The sequence below is a fragment of the Narcine bancroftii genome, chromosome 7 (genome assembly GCF_036971445.1).
Source record: "Narcine bancroftii isolate sNarBan1 chromosome 7, sNarBan1.hap1, whole genome shotgun sequence".
Classification (NCBI taxonomy): Eukaryota; Metazoa; Chordata; class Chondrichthyes; order Torpediniformes; family Narcinidae; genus Narcine; species Narcine bancroftii.
The window spans coordinates 150,702,710-150,719,778 of NC_091475.1; the positions used below are offsets into that span (position 1 = coordinate 150,702,710).

Consider the following 17,069-nt stretch of genomic DNA (forward strand, 5'->3'; position numbering starts at 1 on the left):
ATTATTTAAACAGGGAACATTACAGACTTTGGCCTATGAAGTTGTGACGCCCTAAACCTCACACGCATAACCCTCTACTTGCATCCATAAGCCTGTCTTAGTCTTTTAAATGTGGGGAAAAAAAGTGAGAGTGGAGAGACAGTGCTGCTCTAAAGAGTTCAATCGCTGAGTCCTAATGCTGATTGCTTCGTATAGGCTTTAAACGGCTTGTTAAAATCCTGCAATCGTGGGGTTTGTGCACAAGATGGGTCGTTCGTGTTCAGCAGCAGCCACGAGGGGTTGCAGACTCCGGGGGAGCAGTGGAACAGCACATGGCACCAGAAGCAGGAAAAATCCACTGTTGACAAGGAGAAACAGAGGAGATGACACTACAGCACGGTGACCATGGCGACAAATCAGCAAGGGGCTCAGAAGCTAAGGGACTCACACTAGCTGCTGGCAATTTGCAGACAAAGAACCCACACAGACTGTGGGCTGTTGGAGACTGACTCATGGGAACCAGGTATCGGAACTGGGAATCGAGAGGGTGCTGAGTGCAAGAACGGCCTCAGGCCCTGAAGGCTACCTGATCGTGTCAGAGGTTTGGATCCGGAGCTCAGGTTGCTGATAGATGAAACAGGGGTCTGTGTGGCTGAAGAGGTTGCAAGAGTGATGGAGGTGAATTCACAGACACTTGGTGATTCTGAAGGGACTCACTTTTGCTTCTTTTTCTCTCTTACTATAAGGGACACTGGGTAACACTAATAGCGATTTTGTCTACATTACAGCAAGCAGAAGGGAATTTTGTTTGATGTTACATGTTCTGTGCTATTACATGACAATAAATGAATCTTGAATCTATTGTACCAGTTTCCTCCACTATCCTGGCAATGCATAATAGTCATCTACTATCTGTTTAAAAAAAAAACACCCCTGATGTCTCCTCTAAACTTTTCTCCCCTCATCCTACACAGATATCCTCTGGCGTTTGCTACCGTCACCTCAGGTGTTTGGCTGTCCACTCTATCTATTCCTCTGGTAGCCCACTATTGGTTACTCTGGTCCTTCTTAGTTCTAAAATGAAAAGCCCTAGCTAAGTAAACCTTCCTCATAAGACACATTCTCCAATTCAGGCAACATCCTGGTAAATTTCCTCTGCACCCTCTCCAAAGCTTCCACATCCTTCCTGTAGAGAACTAAACACAATATTTCCTCCAGGTGTGACCTAACCAGAAATGTATATAGCTGCAACATTACCTCATGGCTCTCGAACTTAATCCCCTGACTAATGAAGACAAGCATACCACAAGTTTTCTTAACTACCCTATCAACCTGCACGGCAACCTTGAGAGATCTATGGATTTTGACCCAAGGCCCCCCTGTTCTTCCACTATTAAGAATCCTGCTATTAATGATGTACTCTGCCTTCCTCAAAAATAAACTCAATTTAGCCCATGAAGCATAACCTACACCTCACAATGTCATGCTGACCTACCGTGAGAAGACTAAGCATCTTGAAATGCTCATAAATCCTATCCCTGAGTAACCACTCCACCTCTGACACAAGACTCACTGATCCATAACTCCTAGGATTCTCACTATTACCCGTTTTAAACAAGGAGACTACATTTGCCATCCTCCAATCCTCCGTTACCCTCCCTGTAGCCAGGAAGGATACAAAGATTATGGCCAACACCTGGTAATCTCTTCTCTTGCTTCCTGTGGTAATATGGGGCATATTTTGTCAGGTCCCAGGGACTTATTAATCCTAATGTTTGAACTGTGGAGGATATTGGTCCCCTTCCAGTTTAGGTGTATCCTGTCCTTTTTGTACAGATTTTGCTTTCCCAAGACTTAAAAATCTTGTAGATTTGTTTTCTGGTGGAGCAGACTAGAAGGAAGAGCACAGCAAGAAATCTAAATTTGTGGTAGGAATTATATTGAGACTGTCAGCACCCACTGTAATGAAGTGATAAATCAGACAATTACAATGCAAAGAAGATAGCAAAAATTTAGAAATGAACCTTTCCCTTGCAAGTAATAGGAAAGTTCGGGGTGTGGTTAGGTTTAAAAAGATTTGAACATTAAATGTCTCCAAGATTGTTCAGTTTGGATTCTCTACATTTCCATCATTATGCAAACATAGAGGAGCTGTTCTGCCTTCATTACTGCTGACAAACCACGCATACACAAATGCAGTAAGTCAAAGTCATACATCTCAGAAACATGCCCTGAGCACCATTTTAACCATCTATACTTATCCCATTTTCCTGCATTAGGTTCATATCCTACATCTTGCCTCATCAGATCCTTATCTAAATATCTCTTAAATGGAGCTGGAGGTGTGATCCAGATATCCATTGTTCTCATATTCCCTTAAAAACTCCTGCCTCCAATTCTCCAGGTGAGGTTTAACCAGTGCTATGTAAAGTTTCAATATAACATCCCAGGCATTATAATGTATAAGGACCACATGCCTTCTTCAGCACCTATCTTGCTACTTTCAAGGTCCCTCTGATCATCAACATTCCTTAGTATCCTTTCAGTTACCATTTCTGTCCCTTACCCATTTGACTTGCCTAAATTCATTATTGCTCACTTGTCAACATTAAATTGCATTTGCCATTGCTTTCCCCAACTTTCCATCCAATCTGTATGCTTCTGTTGCCTTAGTCAACCTTCCTCATGATGCACATCGCCACCAACTTTCTTATCATGAAAGTCAATTGTACCTATTACATACCAACACCCCCCCCATTCACATCTGTCAATAATATGCACCATAAACACCAATTGCTGCAGTGTACCACTAGTCACACACTTCCAATCAGAAAAACATTCTTCCACCATTATCCTCCGCTTCCTATTAACAAACCAATTTTGCATCTAATGAGCCAGCTCCGGTGTACTTTCACCTACTGGAGGACCTTGTATTACCATGCAGTGCCTCACTCAAGTTCATGTGCACCACATCTACTCTTGTCTTCATGAATCCTCTTGGTTTCCTCCTCAAAAACAATTGGATTAGTGAGGGATAATTTCCCCACTAAAAGCAAGCTGAATACCCCTCATCAGTTCTTGCTTTTCCAAGAATACACAAATTCTATGACTTATTCTTGTGGTCTTTAAATAAATAAACAATATTAGCTCTGGTTTGGTCTTCTAGGACTTCACTTGTCCTAACTTAAGATGCATAAATCTCCATTAGGCCCCAAGATATCTTGTCCTTCCTTCCCATTGCAATTTTGGATAGATTTTATTCAGTCAGGGATTTATCAACATGTATGCATCCCATGGCATACAATTCCTCTCTCTGCCTTCTTAATATGACCTCCTCCTAGATTTTCTACACTCTCCCTTAACATATCTTCTATGTCCTTTTCCTCATTTAATACAGATGAGAAGTATTCATTTGGATCCTGCTCACATTGCTTGCCTCACACACTGATTAACCCTTTGGCTTCTGAGGAGACACTCTTTTTCTGGCTACCATCCAATTCCTGATTGAGATTCTCCTTAGCCTCACTTGCCAAGGATATTTTATGGCCCCTTTTTACCATCTCACTCCATACTTGGAATGAAGCAAAAAAATAAATAACCCTCTCCTTAAAGTTCTTTATTAATATACACCCTTTTCAGAAAACATTTGTATCAGCATGCACTTTGGAACATTTATCTACATTAAAAAAAACTATAAAGTTGTAATGGTCATAGATTTTTTCCCCAAATTAAATGTTTTTTAATACCTCTCTCATTAGCTGGTGAAGGTTGTGTTCTAGTACATACAGATGATCATCAGGCCGTTGCTTCTCAACAGATACTTTCTGAGCCTTCTTATCATTCACAAAGTGGCATAAGGAAATAGACAACTGCAAACCTGAGAAGCATTATCACATAACCAAATTTGAATACAAGTATCCAAAAGAGACAGATAAAACAACAGTAAAATTCCAATAATCCAACACACATAGGATTTTGGTGGTGAACTAGGAGATTTTCTAGAATATTGATTTTAACTCCTAGTAATGCTCAAATACATTTTAATGATCATTTTTAACAGGTCACACAGTCAGAGAATAAAATTCCCAGTCAACTAGTGAAGTTAAATGGAACGGGAAGCATACAAACACTCCAGACCAGCTCCAGCGCAATAAACTTAACTGCATTCCAGATCTTTGGCTGCACACCAGATTCATGGTTTGAATCCTATCATTTGGTACACATTACACTCTGGACACAGGGAATTACCTATCCCTCCCACCAACATTCCCAGCTCACATTCTAGACCAAGAAACAACCACATGCTGACCATCAGGATTTCTGAACAATTATGTTCTGGGTTATCAGTTTGACTGTACAAAATCATTTAATAGACAACTTGAACATATCCAGTTTTGCTAACACCTTTTAGGATGTGGCAAAGACACTGAAGATTAGAAAAAAGATGACTTTTTGCTTAATTTCTTCATAGTATGAAGAAATTATCTTCATGTAATAAAAAGTAAGAAATCAAAAATATAAACATAAAAAAACTTAAAAATGCTAAATTGTTCATAATCAGATCCTTATCAATCTTCTTTATATATGTTCGATGAATCTGCCTCCATTACTCCCCTAAACAGCACTTAGCATTTGCATGTTTTTAAAAAACGACCATAAGCTAAAAGTTTATTTATTTTTCTGATCACTTTCATTCAATCTTCCTGAGTTTTTGACCACCCCAATGGGAACAGTTTCTCCTGTAAGAACAAATAGGAAGAAATTTGCTACTTTAATATCCTCATCTGTCCAAATACCTCTACAATTTAAAGAGCCCTCCAAATATCTGTTCAATTCAAATTGCAGAGCCAATGTCTTCCAGAAAATCTTTTTCAAGAAACAATCCAAAAAAGGCTGAATTAAAATTGCTTGAATAATTAAAATGTTACTGTCTGGTATGGAGGTCCCAATGAACAAGACAGAAAAAGGCTATAGAGGATTGTGAACTCAGTCAGCACTTTAAAAGGTGGTGTCAAGAAAGCAGCCTCTATCATTAAGGACCCTCACCACCCAGGCCATGCTCTCTTCTCACTGCTACCATCAGGAAGGAGGTAAAGGAGCCTGAAAAAACACCAAAAATTATAAAAACAGCTTCTTCCCCTCTGCCATCAGATTTCAGAATAGACAATGAACCACAGACCCTACCTCACCTTTTGTACTATTTATTTTAAATAGTGTATTTATGGAAATGTAATCTTTTGCAATGTTTGCTCCTGATATGCACAATATTCCTGACGCAAGACAAATTCATGGCAATAAACCAATTCTGAAGGATATCATATTTAAAATTTGGCTCAGTAACAATTCAGAAAATTTACCATTAAGAGTTATTTAGTAGACAAGAGGAAGATTAATTAAATATTCAATACATTATGTTGATATACAGGTACTCCCTGACTTACAACTGCAATTCGAACTGAAAGGTTGGTCGCATGTTGGAATTACATATATTTGTTAAAAATTTAAAAATACAAATTTTACGCAGTTTATGTTGTATTTGACAAAATACAACATTGATACAGAGCATAAAGGAGCCAAAATTGCATACTTAACTTGTTAGTTGGCATTCTGGGGTCCATAAGCTGCGCGCAATATTCATGATTCCTATGCGCATGCGCGATGGGTTCGCGTATTGGAATTCAGCTGAAACATGCATGACAGCTATGCGCCCGAATGATATTGAATTTGCATCCTTAACCCAACTCCAGTATGTGAACTGCACGTGCACCAAACGAAGACTTGTGCATGTGCACAGAAATCTAGATGCCCATCTTACACACCCTGGGGTGCCAACTATCAAGTATGCACATTTTGGCTCTTACATGCCCTGTATCCCTGTTATAGTTTGTCAAATCATGTAAATTTTATATTTTTTTCAACAAATTTTTGATCGTATGTGTATGGAAAATAAACCATATGAACTACCATTCATTAATCCATTACTATGTAATAATTTACACACTCTGTTACAAGTAATAATCTATTATGTATTTACTACACAAGGCCACAGTAATGAAATAGTAGAAGGTGGCAGGATATGATGAAACACGTGGTTCTAAACATGATGAGATTAATGGGTGGAAAATAATGAAAATAATTGTGATGAGCCAAGGAATGACATTGGGTTAAGATACAAGGTTATGAATAAATGGGTGCAGAAATGTGATTAAGTCAGGACTAAAATATAAAAAAAGGGCAGTATCTCATAGCAGCAGGCATTTTCGAGTCCAGGCTTTGATTTGTCTAAGCTTTTGTTTGCAAATAAAGGCTTAAACTTTTCTGAAGAATTCTCCATGTTTCCCGACTCATTTTTTGACATCAAAAAAACCACAATGTGGATGGACGTAGTCGCATAGGTCACAAGTCAGGGAGTACCTGTAATATGCAGTGCCCTCTATAATGTTCGGGACAAAAAACACATTTTTCCTTTGTTTGCCCCTATGCTCCACAGTTTTAAATTTGTAATCAACTCACATGTGATTAAAGTGTACATTCCTGATTCTATTGAAGGGTATTTGTGTGCATTTTGTTTTGACAATGTAGAAATTACAGCATTTTTTATAGATAGCCCTCTCATTTCAGGGCACCATAATATTTGTGACATAGCAATGCTATGTATATTAGTCATGTTTACTACTTTGTGGAATGCCTTTGCATCCAATGACTGCTTGAAGTCTGTGCCCAACTATTTCTTTGCCTAGTCCTGCTGACATGCACCAGTCCATAATCTTCCATACCTCTCCCATCCATGTTCTTGTCCAAATTCTTCTTAAATGTTAAAATTGAGCCTGCATTCACCACTTCAGCTGGCAGTTCATTTCACACTATCACCATTCACTCTTTGGTTCCCCTTGTGTTTTTATTTTCATTATGAGAATTCTTCTGCTATCAGCAGTGGACATCTTCCTTGGCCTACCAGTACCGTTGCAATTATGGAGTTCACAAGTGCATTTTCTTAATGATGTTCCAAACTGTTGATTTTGGTAATCCTAAGGTATGGGCAATGTCTCTTTCTGTTTTATTCAAGTTTTTTTCAACCTCATAATGGCTTATGTTGAAAAATGGCAACTACAGACTCCAAAATTGAAAAGCTTAGAAGTTTAGCTCTCTTATACCAGCACAAATGAAGCAATTAAACATACCTGAGTATCACAAACACCTGTGAAGCCAAATGTTCCAAACATTATGGTGCCTTGAAATGGGAAACTATGTAGAAAAAAATCTGTAATTTTTACAGGGTCAAACCAAATGTATACAAATAACCTTTAATAAAATCTGGAATGTGCACTTTATTCATGTGAATTATTGGATTACAAATTTAAGGTATAGGGGTAAAGGGGAAAAAAATGTCTTTGTCCCAAACTTGATGGAGGACACTATATACACAAATGCAATATCCATGGCATCATACAAGCAACACCCATCCATATTACAGAAAGCTTGTGCTCCTGGAAAACAGACTCATAATGCATTTTTTTCTCACATTGCAAGCTGAAACTTTCCTTCGATTTGTTTCTTTTATCTTAAGCAATTTTATCAGCAATGACAAAGTGACCTGCTGCTGTTGTATTACAATCCGAGATTACCGTCATTGACACATTTGTCTTGAAAGCTCAAAGAACAAAATGAAATAAAATGCAAGTCCATGAATAATGCCACATGTCTTTTGAAACTGGAGATAAGCCATGAAACAGATTTTGAAAAAAAAAATGACCAGTAAAGTTGAAACATGTCACAGATTTAGCAAGTTTACAAAAAAGTAACAGATGAAAATGTTACCCAAACATTGAATTTAGCTTTGCACAAAGTTACGTTGCAATAATGACAAAAATATAACCACAAATACACAGTATTTATAATAAATGTTAAAACAAAATGATTTTCTTTACCTGGAAATGGTTGAGAGATGAGCTGGTTTTTTACTACAATGTGCGGTATTTGTGATTTAATCTGCACGGCTTCTCGAGACAACTGTGCAAAGATTTCTTTGCACAACAGAACATTTTGTGCTGCTTCTAGCTTTGCCTGCCAGTGTGCGGTACCTGCAAATTACATGCAACATTTAAACGATTCAAAACATTTGTCAAGATGCAGTCAAGAACAATTACATTTTAGGTTGCACATTTTCTATTTCCAATACCCATTTTAAAAATGTAGACTCAGTCATAATAGATTCTTCCCAATGAATCTGCTTTTAGTTTGCTGCAATTTTGGCATTCACTCCTGTATGAAAACAAATTTATGATCATAAGGGAAAAGTTATTTTCTTGGGTACACAAGAAAGGACTTTCCAAATGTTGCACTGACAGTCTTGCAGACAGAAGCAGAAAATATGTTAAAATCCTACTGTCTCTACACATCATTTAATTGAGAGCTACATATAAATTGTCTCAGATCTTACTCACAGGTATTGGTTTTGTAATAAACAGGACACATGGTGGGGCAAAATATAATTTTACTATAAATCATTTTTTGATTCGAAACATCTACTTACTGGGATTGGGTTTCTGTGAGGGTCTTCTAAAGAGGTTGACTGTGCCAAGATCTCCAATATCATGAGCCTGCTTCTGTATAGAAACCTTCAAAAGAAAAGCCAAATTTATAGTAAACTTGATGTTGGAATTACACAAGTTATTCAATGTGGAAAGATTGTAAAAAGAATACTTATCAATTTTTCTCAATAACACTATTGATATTTCTCCATTTTCTTATTATTTTCACATTTTTTTAGCAAAATATGTGACAATGTTCATCCATAATACTGTTGTTTTTTTAAAAAAAACAATACAACTCCGATTATCTAAAATGATAGGGACCAGCCCATTTCTGATAAACTTTTTTTTTCCCCAGAGAACCAATCATTTTTTAAAAACAGCCGAGTAGCAACAGCAAATCACTTGTAACAGTACTTGTACAACAATAAACAACAGGTTCAGGCTTTTTACGCATTAAAGTTTATTCTCACCAAGAAAATGCCGTCCACCGCCTAGCACTGACAATTCCCCACTGATGCCCTGCTTGTGCTGGGAGTCAGAAGGTCCTGCTCCTGCCCAGGAGCTTGAGGTTCATTGCTTCCAGCGCCGGGGCGGGCAGGTCCGCTGCGCTGCTGCCAGTGCCAGGAGCCCTCGGTCCACTGCGCTGCTGCCAGTGCCAGGAGCCCTCGGTCCACTGCGCTGCTGCCAGTGCCAGGAGCCCTCGGTCCACTGCGCTGCTGCCAGTGCCAGGAGCCCTCGGTCCACTGCGCTGCTGCCAGTGCCAGGAGCCCTCGGTCCACTGCGCTGCTGCCAGTGCCAGGAGCCCTCGGTCCACTGCGCTGCTGCCAGTGCCAGGAGCCCTCGGTCCACTGCGCTGCTGCCAGTGCCAGGAGCCCTCGGTCCACTGCGCTGCTGCCAGTGCCAGGAGCCCTCGGTCCACTGCGCTGCTGCCAGTGCCAGGAGCCCTCGGTCCACTGCGCTGCTGCCAGTGCCAGGAGCCCTCGGTCCACTGCGCTGCTGCCAGTGCCAGGAGCCCTCGGTCCACTGCGCTGCTGCCAGTGCCAGGAGCCCTCGGTCCACTGCGCTGCTGCCAGTGCCAGGAGCCCTCGGTCCACTGCGCTGCTGCCAGTGCCAGGAGCCCTCGGTCCACTGCGCTGCTGCCAGTGCCAGGAGCCCTCGGTCCACTGCGCTGCTGCCAGTGCCAGGAGCCCTCGGTCCACTGCGCTGCTGCCAGTGCCAGGAGCCCTCGGTCCACTGCGCTGCTGCCAGTGCCAGGAGCCCTCGGTCCACTGCGCTGCTGCCAGTGCCAGGAGCCCTCGGTCCACTGCGCTGCTGCCAGTGCCAGGAGCCCTCGGTCCACTGCGCTGCTGCCAGTGCCAGGAGCCCTCGGTCCACTGCGCTGCTGCCAGTGCCAGGAGCCCTCGGTCAACTGCGCTGCTGCCAGTGCCAGGAGCCCTCAGTCCACTGCGCTGCTGCCAGTGCCAGGAGCCCTCGGTCCACTGCGCTGCTGCCAGTGCCAGGAGCCCTCGGTCCACTGCGCTGCTGCCAGTGCCAGGAGCCCTCGGTCCACTGCGCTGCTGCCAGTGCCAGGAGCCCTCGGTCCACGGTGCAGCTGCCAGTGCCAGGAGCCCTCGGTCCACTGTGCTGCTGCTGGCACTGGAAGCCCGAGGTCTGCTATTGCCACCACCGGAAGCCTGACGTCCCTGGTCAGTTCGGTTCCAAAAATATTTTGGATAAATGAGGAATTCAGATATTCTTGTTTATCCAAATTTTGGAAAACTAAGGATTTCAGATAATCCAATTTTGGATAATTGGAGTTGTACTACATTTCCTCCCACGTTATTTTGAGCTTCAGTTATCAGTATTCACCGAAATTTAATCTATACACCCTTCAACGTGACTTCAAAAAGCCACAGCTATTCTAAAGATCATATTGCATTTTGTCACAATAAGCTTTAAATGTTAATATTAAATTATCCAATTAATACAAATGAAAAGGCAAACAATAATTTGATATCAGCATTTACAAAATCTGTAGAATTTTTAATCCCCAAGTTAATGTACAAGATGTACTCTTGGGGGGGGGGGGGGGACACGAGATTACTGTTAAAACAGAGGTATTGTTAAGGAATGAATGGAAAAAGATTTAAGTATGTAGTTAGAAGATCAGGAAAAAAAGCATGTGCCAGCAAGCTGATTATAGAGGAAAATGTGGTCATGGTGTAGATACAAAAGAACTTGTAATAATTCAGAAAATATGGCTGCTCTTCTTAGAAAATGTCCAAATGCAAACACAATTCTTTTGAATAAGAGTTCCCTTCCACACATTTGATGAAATGAAAAATGTTTTGCTTCAAGCAACCTTTCTCTTATCCTGGAAGCCATGCCAAGGGTAACTGTAGGTTAGTTCATCTTGATCTACCACTCAGAAAACACCAAAAATGTCCATCTTCCAGCAGGGTGACAACCTAACAAAAAATACTTTTGTTAAGATATCATTTCTTTCCCTGAAGATACAATGCAAAGAATGACCTAAACTGGACAAAAGAGTCTGTTTAACAATGTTACATGACTTAATAATTACCTTAATATATGCCGATCCCTCCAGATCACTGGGAATCATTATATCAAGAGGACAATAATCATCTGGAATTTTCTTATCCAAATCCAGATCAGTATTCTTTAATACTTCAAATGTCCCATGATGAGGAAAGAGGGACCCTATGTAAACAAAAAAAATCAATAAAAGTTATTTTAATCATTCTTCAGGAGAATTCCACATTACGGATATTTGAAACTCAGTGATTTAATTATATGACAGATTGCATCAGTACGGGAAAAAAAAAAATCGACCAGTGGGGATGGAAAGTGCAGTTTCTTTAAATAAACAGAGGGTGCCCAACAAGAAGTCTGTATATGCTGGAAAAATGGAGACACACACAAAACATGTGGAGGAACTCAGTGGGTCAGCAATTATCAATAGAAAGGAAAAGACATTTTGGGTTGAAAACCCTTCATCAGAAATTCTTTCAGCTACTGATTCTGATAAAAGTGTTTCAGCCCAAAATCTCAGTCTTTTGCTTTCCATGGATGCTGCCTGACTTGCCGAGTCCCTCCAGCAATTTTTTTTTTTGTTTTCCAACAGGTAAACGATGTTAGATGGTTGTGCAAAGACACCACAAAAAATGCCAAAACAGAGTGTTAATTAAAACAAACTAATAAAATCCAAGTTAGAATGGAGGATAAATGTGGAAATAAAATTAATTCAAATACAGTACAACTCTGATTATCCAAAATCGGATTCTCTGAAATCCTCATTTATCTCTGAACTGAGCTGACCTTACAGATTGAAGAAAAATTCACTTGATCTGAAATTTTGACGATTGTCCTTGTTTCAGATAACTCCCTCCCCTCTCTCTTTTCATTTCTTCTTTACCTTCCCCTATTGACTTTTCTTTGCAAGGAGACAGGATTACATACGTAAGGAATCTTTATGCAATTATACCCAACTTTGGCAACACATGGAATACTGTATATTTTCGTTTCCATCCCCAAGCTTTGCTTTTGCTGAGGAGATACCACAATGAACATTCACACTCGGTGAGTCAAGCAAGAATAAGATATACTTGGGAGAGACAAAATAGCAGCAGTAGAGGAGTAGTGAGGTTGGAGAGCTCCCCATAGTAATGATCAGAAAAGAGAGGAAAATACATAGAGTCCCTCAGTAGAAATCAATAGAAGGATTGGATAGTTCAGAAAGTTGAGAAAAGGCAAGGAAATGAGAAAGACAAAATTTGTAAGAGGTGAGAGTGAGAATAACTCACCTCGTGGCAAAGAGGAGATCAAGGAGCAGCCTACTCAGAGGCCGAGAATAGTGGAAGTTATGGCGTCAGCACCTGAGCAAGGCCCCATGACGAGAACATGTTGGAGGTGAGCAAGACCAGCCCAGGAAAATCTAGCCCAGGACGACACCTGGAGAGGATTGCAATGGAGGTGCTAGGAGCATTATCAGGCGTGAGAAGTTCGGGGGCTCAAGACTGAGGGAGTCAGGACAGAGAGGGCAGTAATGTCAGCTACAACAGAAAGCTCGGAGGCTCAAGGTAAAAGGAGCCGGGCCAAGGAGGAGGGGGCAGCGATCTCAGCAGCAGAAGGCGCGGAGGCTAGAGGTTGAGAGAATGGGCCAAGGTGGAGATGGTGGCGAAGTCAGTGGTAGAGGGAAGCCCGGAGGCGTAAGGTCGAGGGAGTAGGACGAGATGAAGAGGGCAACAACGTTGGTGGTGGCAGAGGGAAGGACCCTATGGGCCGGGAGGAGAAGTATCAAAGAGAACAGAGATATACCCAGTAAGACTGATCCAAACGGCAAGTGCAAGGAGGTCAGGTCCGAGGCGTCAGGCCTGGTGGACTCCAGGGGCAACACAGCCAGAGGAAAATCAGCGGGAAAGATGTGGCGGGAGAGGCTGGAGTCAGAGAATGAGGTGAAGGAGGATGATCAAGAGGAAGAGCGAGGGGACAAAAGAAAGTCAAAATATGGAAGTGTAAAGCTGATAAAGGAGACAGAGGACTTGATGCCTTTTGTCAGGGAAATATTGGAGGCCATTGGACAAATAAGAAGGACTGAGGACACTGGTGGCAGGGAAAGGGGCAATTAAAGAATGGCTAGATAGCTTAATGGAAAGGGTAATGAAAACAGAGGAGAAAATTTAGAGGGTTGAGTAAAGACTGGATAGGGGAGAACAAAATGATTGCATGGGTAAGAGATAGGGTGATGATGTGGGAAATGATAGTCATCTTAAAAAATATTAATAGGAGGAACACAATTAAGAATGTGGGGATAAAGGATAGTAAGGAGGGGAGAGAAACAGTGGAGTTTCTGGGAAAAATGGATCCCAGATATACTGGGGAGGGAAACAATATGGAAATAGAATGGGCCCACCAGTCTCTTGCCCCACACCAGGGCCACATCAACGCCATGCTCTATCCTGGTGAGACTCCTGCACTATCAGGATAAAGAGAGGATTTTAAAGCCATTGGCGGCAAAAGCAAGGGAAGGCATCCAGTGGAATATTGGTTTGGGGGGGAGGGGGGTGAGGAGGTTTCATTCTATCCAAGCGCATAAGAGAATTTGACCCAGTAAAAAAAGGGCTTGAAACAAAAAGGAGTGGAATTTACCCTCCTTCATACAGCAAAGCTGAAGATAGTAGGGGCAGGAGGGGAAAGAGGTTCTTTAAGGATCCAAAGTAAGCAATGGACTTGGTAAGATCCCTGCCACCGCTGCAAGACTAAATGTAAATAAAGGGAAGGAGGATTCCGGGGAAAAATGGATTGTAAATATCAGAAGTGAGGACTACAGGAAGGTCTTTTCGTAGTGTTAATGTTGGAAGGGGATTGCATAAGTAAAGAGAAGATATGGGGAACTCAAAGAAAGGGAGGGAAGTTCAAGTGGAAGATGAGTATGTTGGGCATATCTCAAAATAAGGGAGGGGGGGTGGGGGAGAAAGAATTTGCACCAATAGCTTGGTTATTGGTGCCAGGGTGAGTGAAGGTAAATGAGGAGGGAAAAGAAGGAAAGGAAGAGGAGGGTTTTTTGGTTTTGTTTTGGAATTGGGTTTTACTTTTGATAACTTAGTTTTTGCCTGGAGCACGATTGCTTGTGCCAATGAACTACAGAGGAGAATCACGACAGAGGCTAAGTATCAGGGGACAAGGAGGGGGAAGGGTATAACAGAGTGGTCCAAGGGCCATGGATAAGTCAATTAAATTTGAGAGTTTTATATAAACGGAAAAGAGTCTTGACACACCTAAAAAAAAATATGAAGGTGGACATAGTTTTCGACAGAACAAGAGCATTTAAAGTCGGAGGGGGTGGGTGGGACAGGTGGCAATGTCCTCCTTCAATTCCATCCAGGGAAGTGGCCATTTTGATAGGGAGCAATGTTCCAGTGATGGTCAAGGATGTGGTCGTGGACTCGGCGGGGAGATTCGTATTGATGCAATGTCAAATATACTTGGAATCCTGGACATTTATGAATATACATGCCCCAAATTTCAATGATGTAAAATTTACACAAGATATATTCTTCAAAGTAACTGAAGAGTATGAGAATGTCTTGATTGGAGGGGATTTCGATTTTTGCCTAGATCCAGACATGGACAAGTCAGCAAAGAAAGTAAAAATGGCCAGGGCAGCTAAGTCTTACCCTGGCTTTTATGAAAGAGCTGAATCTCATAGATGTCTGGAGATTGCTAAATCCAAGAGAAAGGGATTACTCCTTTTAATCGAGACATGATTCCTACACCTGAATTGATTTATTTTTGGCATCAGCCCAATTGGAAGGAGGATAGTGGAAGCCGAATACACTGTGCAGCTATTGTTGGGCTACTCTCCCTTGACTTTATTCATCATCATGCCAAATAAGCAGGCCTCGATGTTGAGATGGCACCTGAATACGTTGCTGTTAGGGAAACCAGAATTTTAGCTTTGTTAGGGCCCAGATAGAATTGTTATGCAAGATGAACTTCCCCTCTACTGAGGATAACTTCCTAATATGGGACACATTAAAGGGGCAGTTCGTCTCACAAAAATTATTACAAATGGGCAAATGTCTCCGATGTTTCCATTGAGTAGGTCCATTAGGTAGGGCTGTCCATTGTCTCCTGCGCTCATACTGGCAATTGAGCCGCTGGTAAAAGCCATTTGGCGGGATCCAGACAAAGGGATTTAGGATGGGCCAGATGGAACATAAAATCAATCTTTTCTCTGATAATGTGTTAGTGTATTTGACTGACCATGAGAGGCCATTGGCCAGGCTGAATACCACACTGGAGGATTATGGGAAGGACTCAGGGTATAAGGTAAATCAGGACAAAAGTGAAATTATGCCTTTGATGAATGGGGATTAGAGACAATAACGGAAATTAATTTAAATGGCTGCAAGAAGGCATTAAGTATTTGGGGATTAAAAAAAAGATAAAGATTTATGTGACTTATACAAACTTAATTATCTTGTTTGATCTGGAAGATTGAGAAGGACCTTGACAGATGAGGTCTCTTCCCATAACACTGGTGGGCAAAGTTAATTGTGTCAGAATGAAGGTGATGCCAAGGTTTCAGTATCTTTTTCAATCATTACCCATTTCATTGCCCGGGGTTTCTTTAAGATGCTCGGCGAATGTGTCAGGAGATTCCATGGAAAAGTTGATATGGAATTACAATTTGGATGGTGGGGGGGGGGGGGGGGGAGGCGAGGGCTTGCACAGTGGATGAAAAGATTACAAGATAATTTATATAAAAATGGTTCACTAAATTAATTTCAAAGAAAACAGATAACCCCATACTAAAAGCATATATTTCAGATATGGCAAAGAATAAATCCATGTATTCGATGGAAGGTGGGATATCTCCTAAAATGCCTTTGACCCAGAACAAGTTAATACCCTTGACTCTGGGCAATAAAATCCTGGATGCCTGGTGCCAGAAAGGGATCAGGTGTACCAAGGACTGTTACAAACAAAGGTAGCTCATGTCATTTGAGCAGATGAGGAACAAATATAGTTTGTCTAATAGAACATTCTTCTATCAGCAAACAAGATATTTCTTAAGGGAAAAATTAGAACTACCTATGACCCTACCTAGATGTAGTAATGTGGAGATTCTAATTCGACAGGGGAATATGCGTAAATTTATTTCTCGAATGTATTACATATTCCAAAGTGAGGGCCCGAAGTCGGGCTTACACAGGTCGAGGGAGAAATGGGAGTTGGTGCAATACATGGTTTTGTACCAGCTGTACCTCGCACCACAAAAATTACATAAATCAAAGCAAAAAATTTCAGAAATGTGCTTTAGGTATGGTGCCGAGATTGGAACCTTTGTCCACTTCATCTGGTGATGTATAAAGGTGAGATCCTTCTCGGGAACATGCTGAAAAAATTTTCCACAAGATCCGGAGTTGTACCTTCTGGGAGATATTGGGGGCATGGGTTTTAGACTGTTCAAATATCAAATTCAGTTCATGAAGGTCGCCTTGTCTGTAGCCAGGAAGTGTATAGCAGTTACGTGGAAGTCTGGCTCCCAATTAAATACCACACGATGGAATATAGATATGTAGAACTGAATTCCATTAAGAGAAAAATCACAAAATCTAAAGGGTGAAATATGACACATTCGTTAAGTCTGGCAACCCTATTTGAAATAAATTGACTAATTCCCCCTCCCTTTGAAATATGGACACTATAGAAATCTGTCCCAGCATGGAAAGAAGCGGAGTTAAGGAAATGGGACATGGCACAGGCAACATGATTTTTTTTTAAAGTTTTTTTTAGTTCTTTCTTTTCATTCTGTACCTTTTTTATTTAGTTAGCCAAGTTGCTTTTTTTCTTAGGTTTCCGTGGGGGCTGTGAACCCCACTAGTATTTGTATAATTTGTATGATTAAATGTTTGGAGGCAAGGGGGGGTGGGGAGAAAGGGGGGATAAATACAAACTCTGTATGTTACACTAATGTTTAAAAAGATGTTATTGGTTGTTTGAATTGCTTTGAGTCTATGAAAGCCAAATAAAATATTCCAAAAAAAAGAT

General features: G+C 41.1%; 1 protein-coding gene across 2 annotated transcripts in view; it reads right to left on the reverse strand.

Annotated features, from left to right (window-relative positions):
* The window catches only part of med17 (mediator complex subunit 17), a 34,211-nt gene that overhangs the window by 4,858 nt on the left and 12,284 nt on the right, over positions 1–17,069 (reverse strand). For both annotated transcript variants that reach the window (XM_069890829.1, XM_069890828.1), the window contains exons 4-7: positions 11,077–11,213; positions 8,513–8,597; positions 7,908–8,060; positions 3,726–3,856 (exon numbers count right to left, since the gene is read on the reverse strand). In XM_069890829.1, coding sequence (XP_069746930.1) covers positions 3,726–3,856; positions 7,908–8,060; positions 8,513–8,597; positions 11,077–11,213 — 506 coding nt within the window. The remainder of the gene's footprint in view (positions 1–3,725; positions 3,857–7,907; positions 8,061–8,512; positions 8,598–11,076; positions 11,214–17,069) is intronic.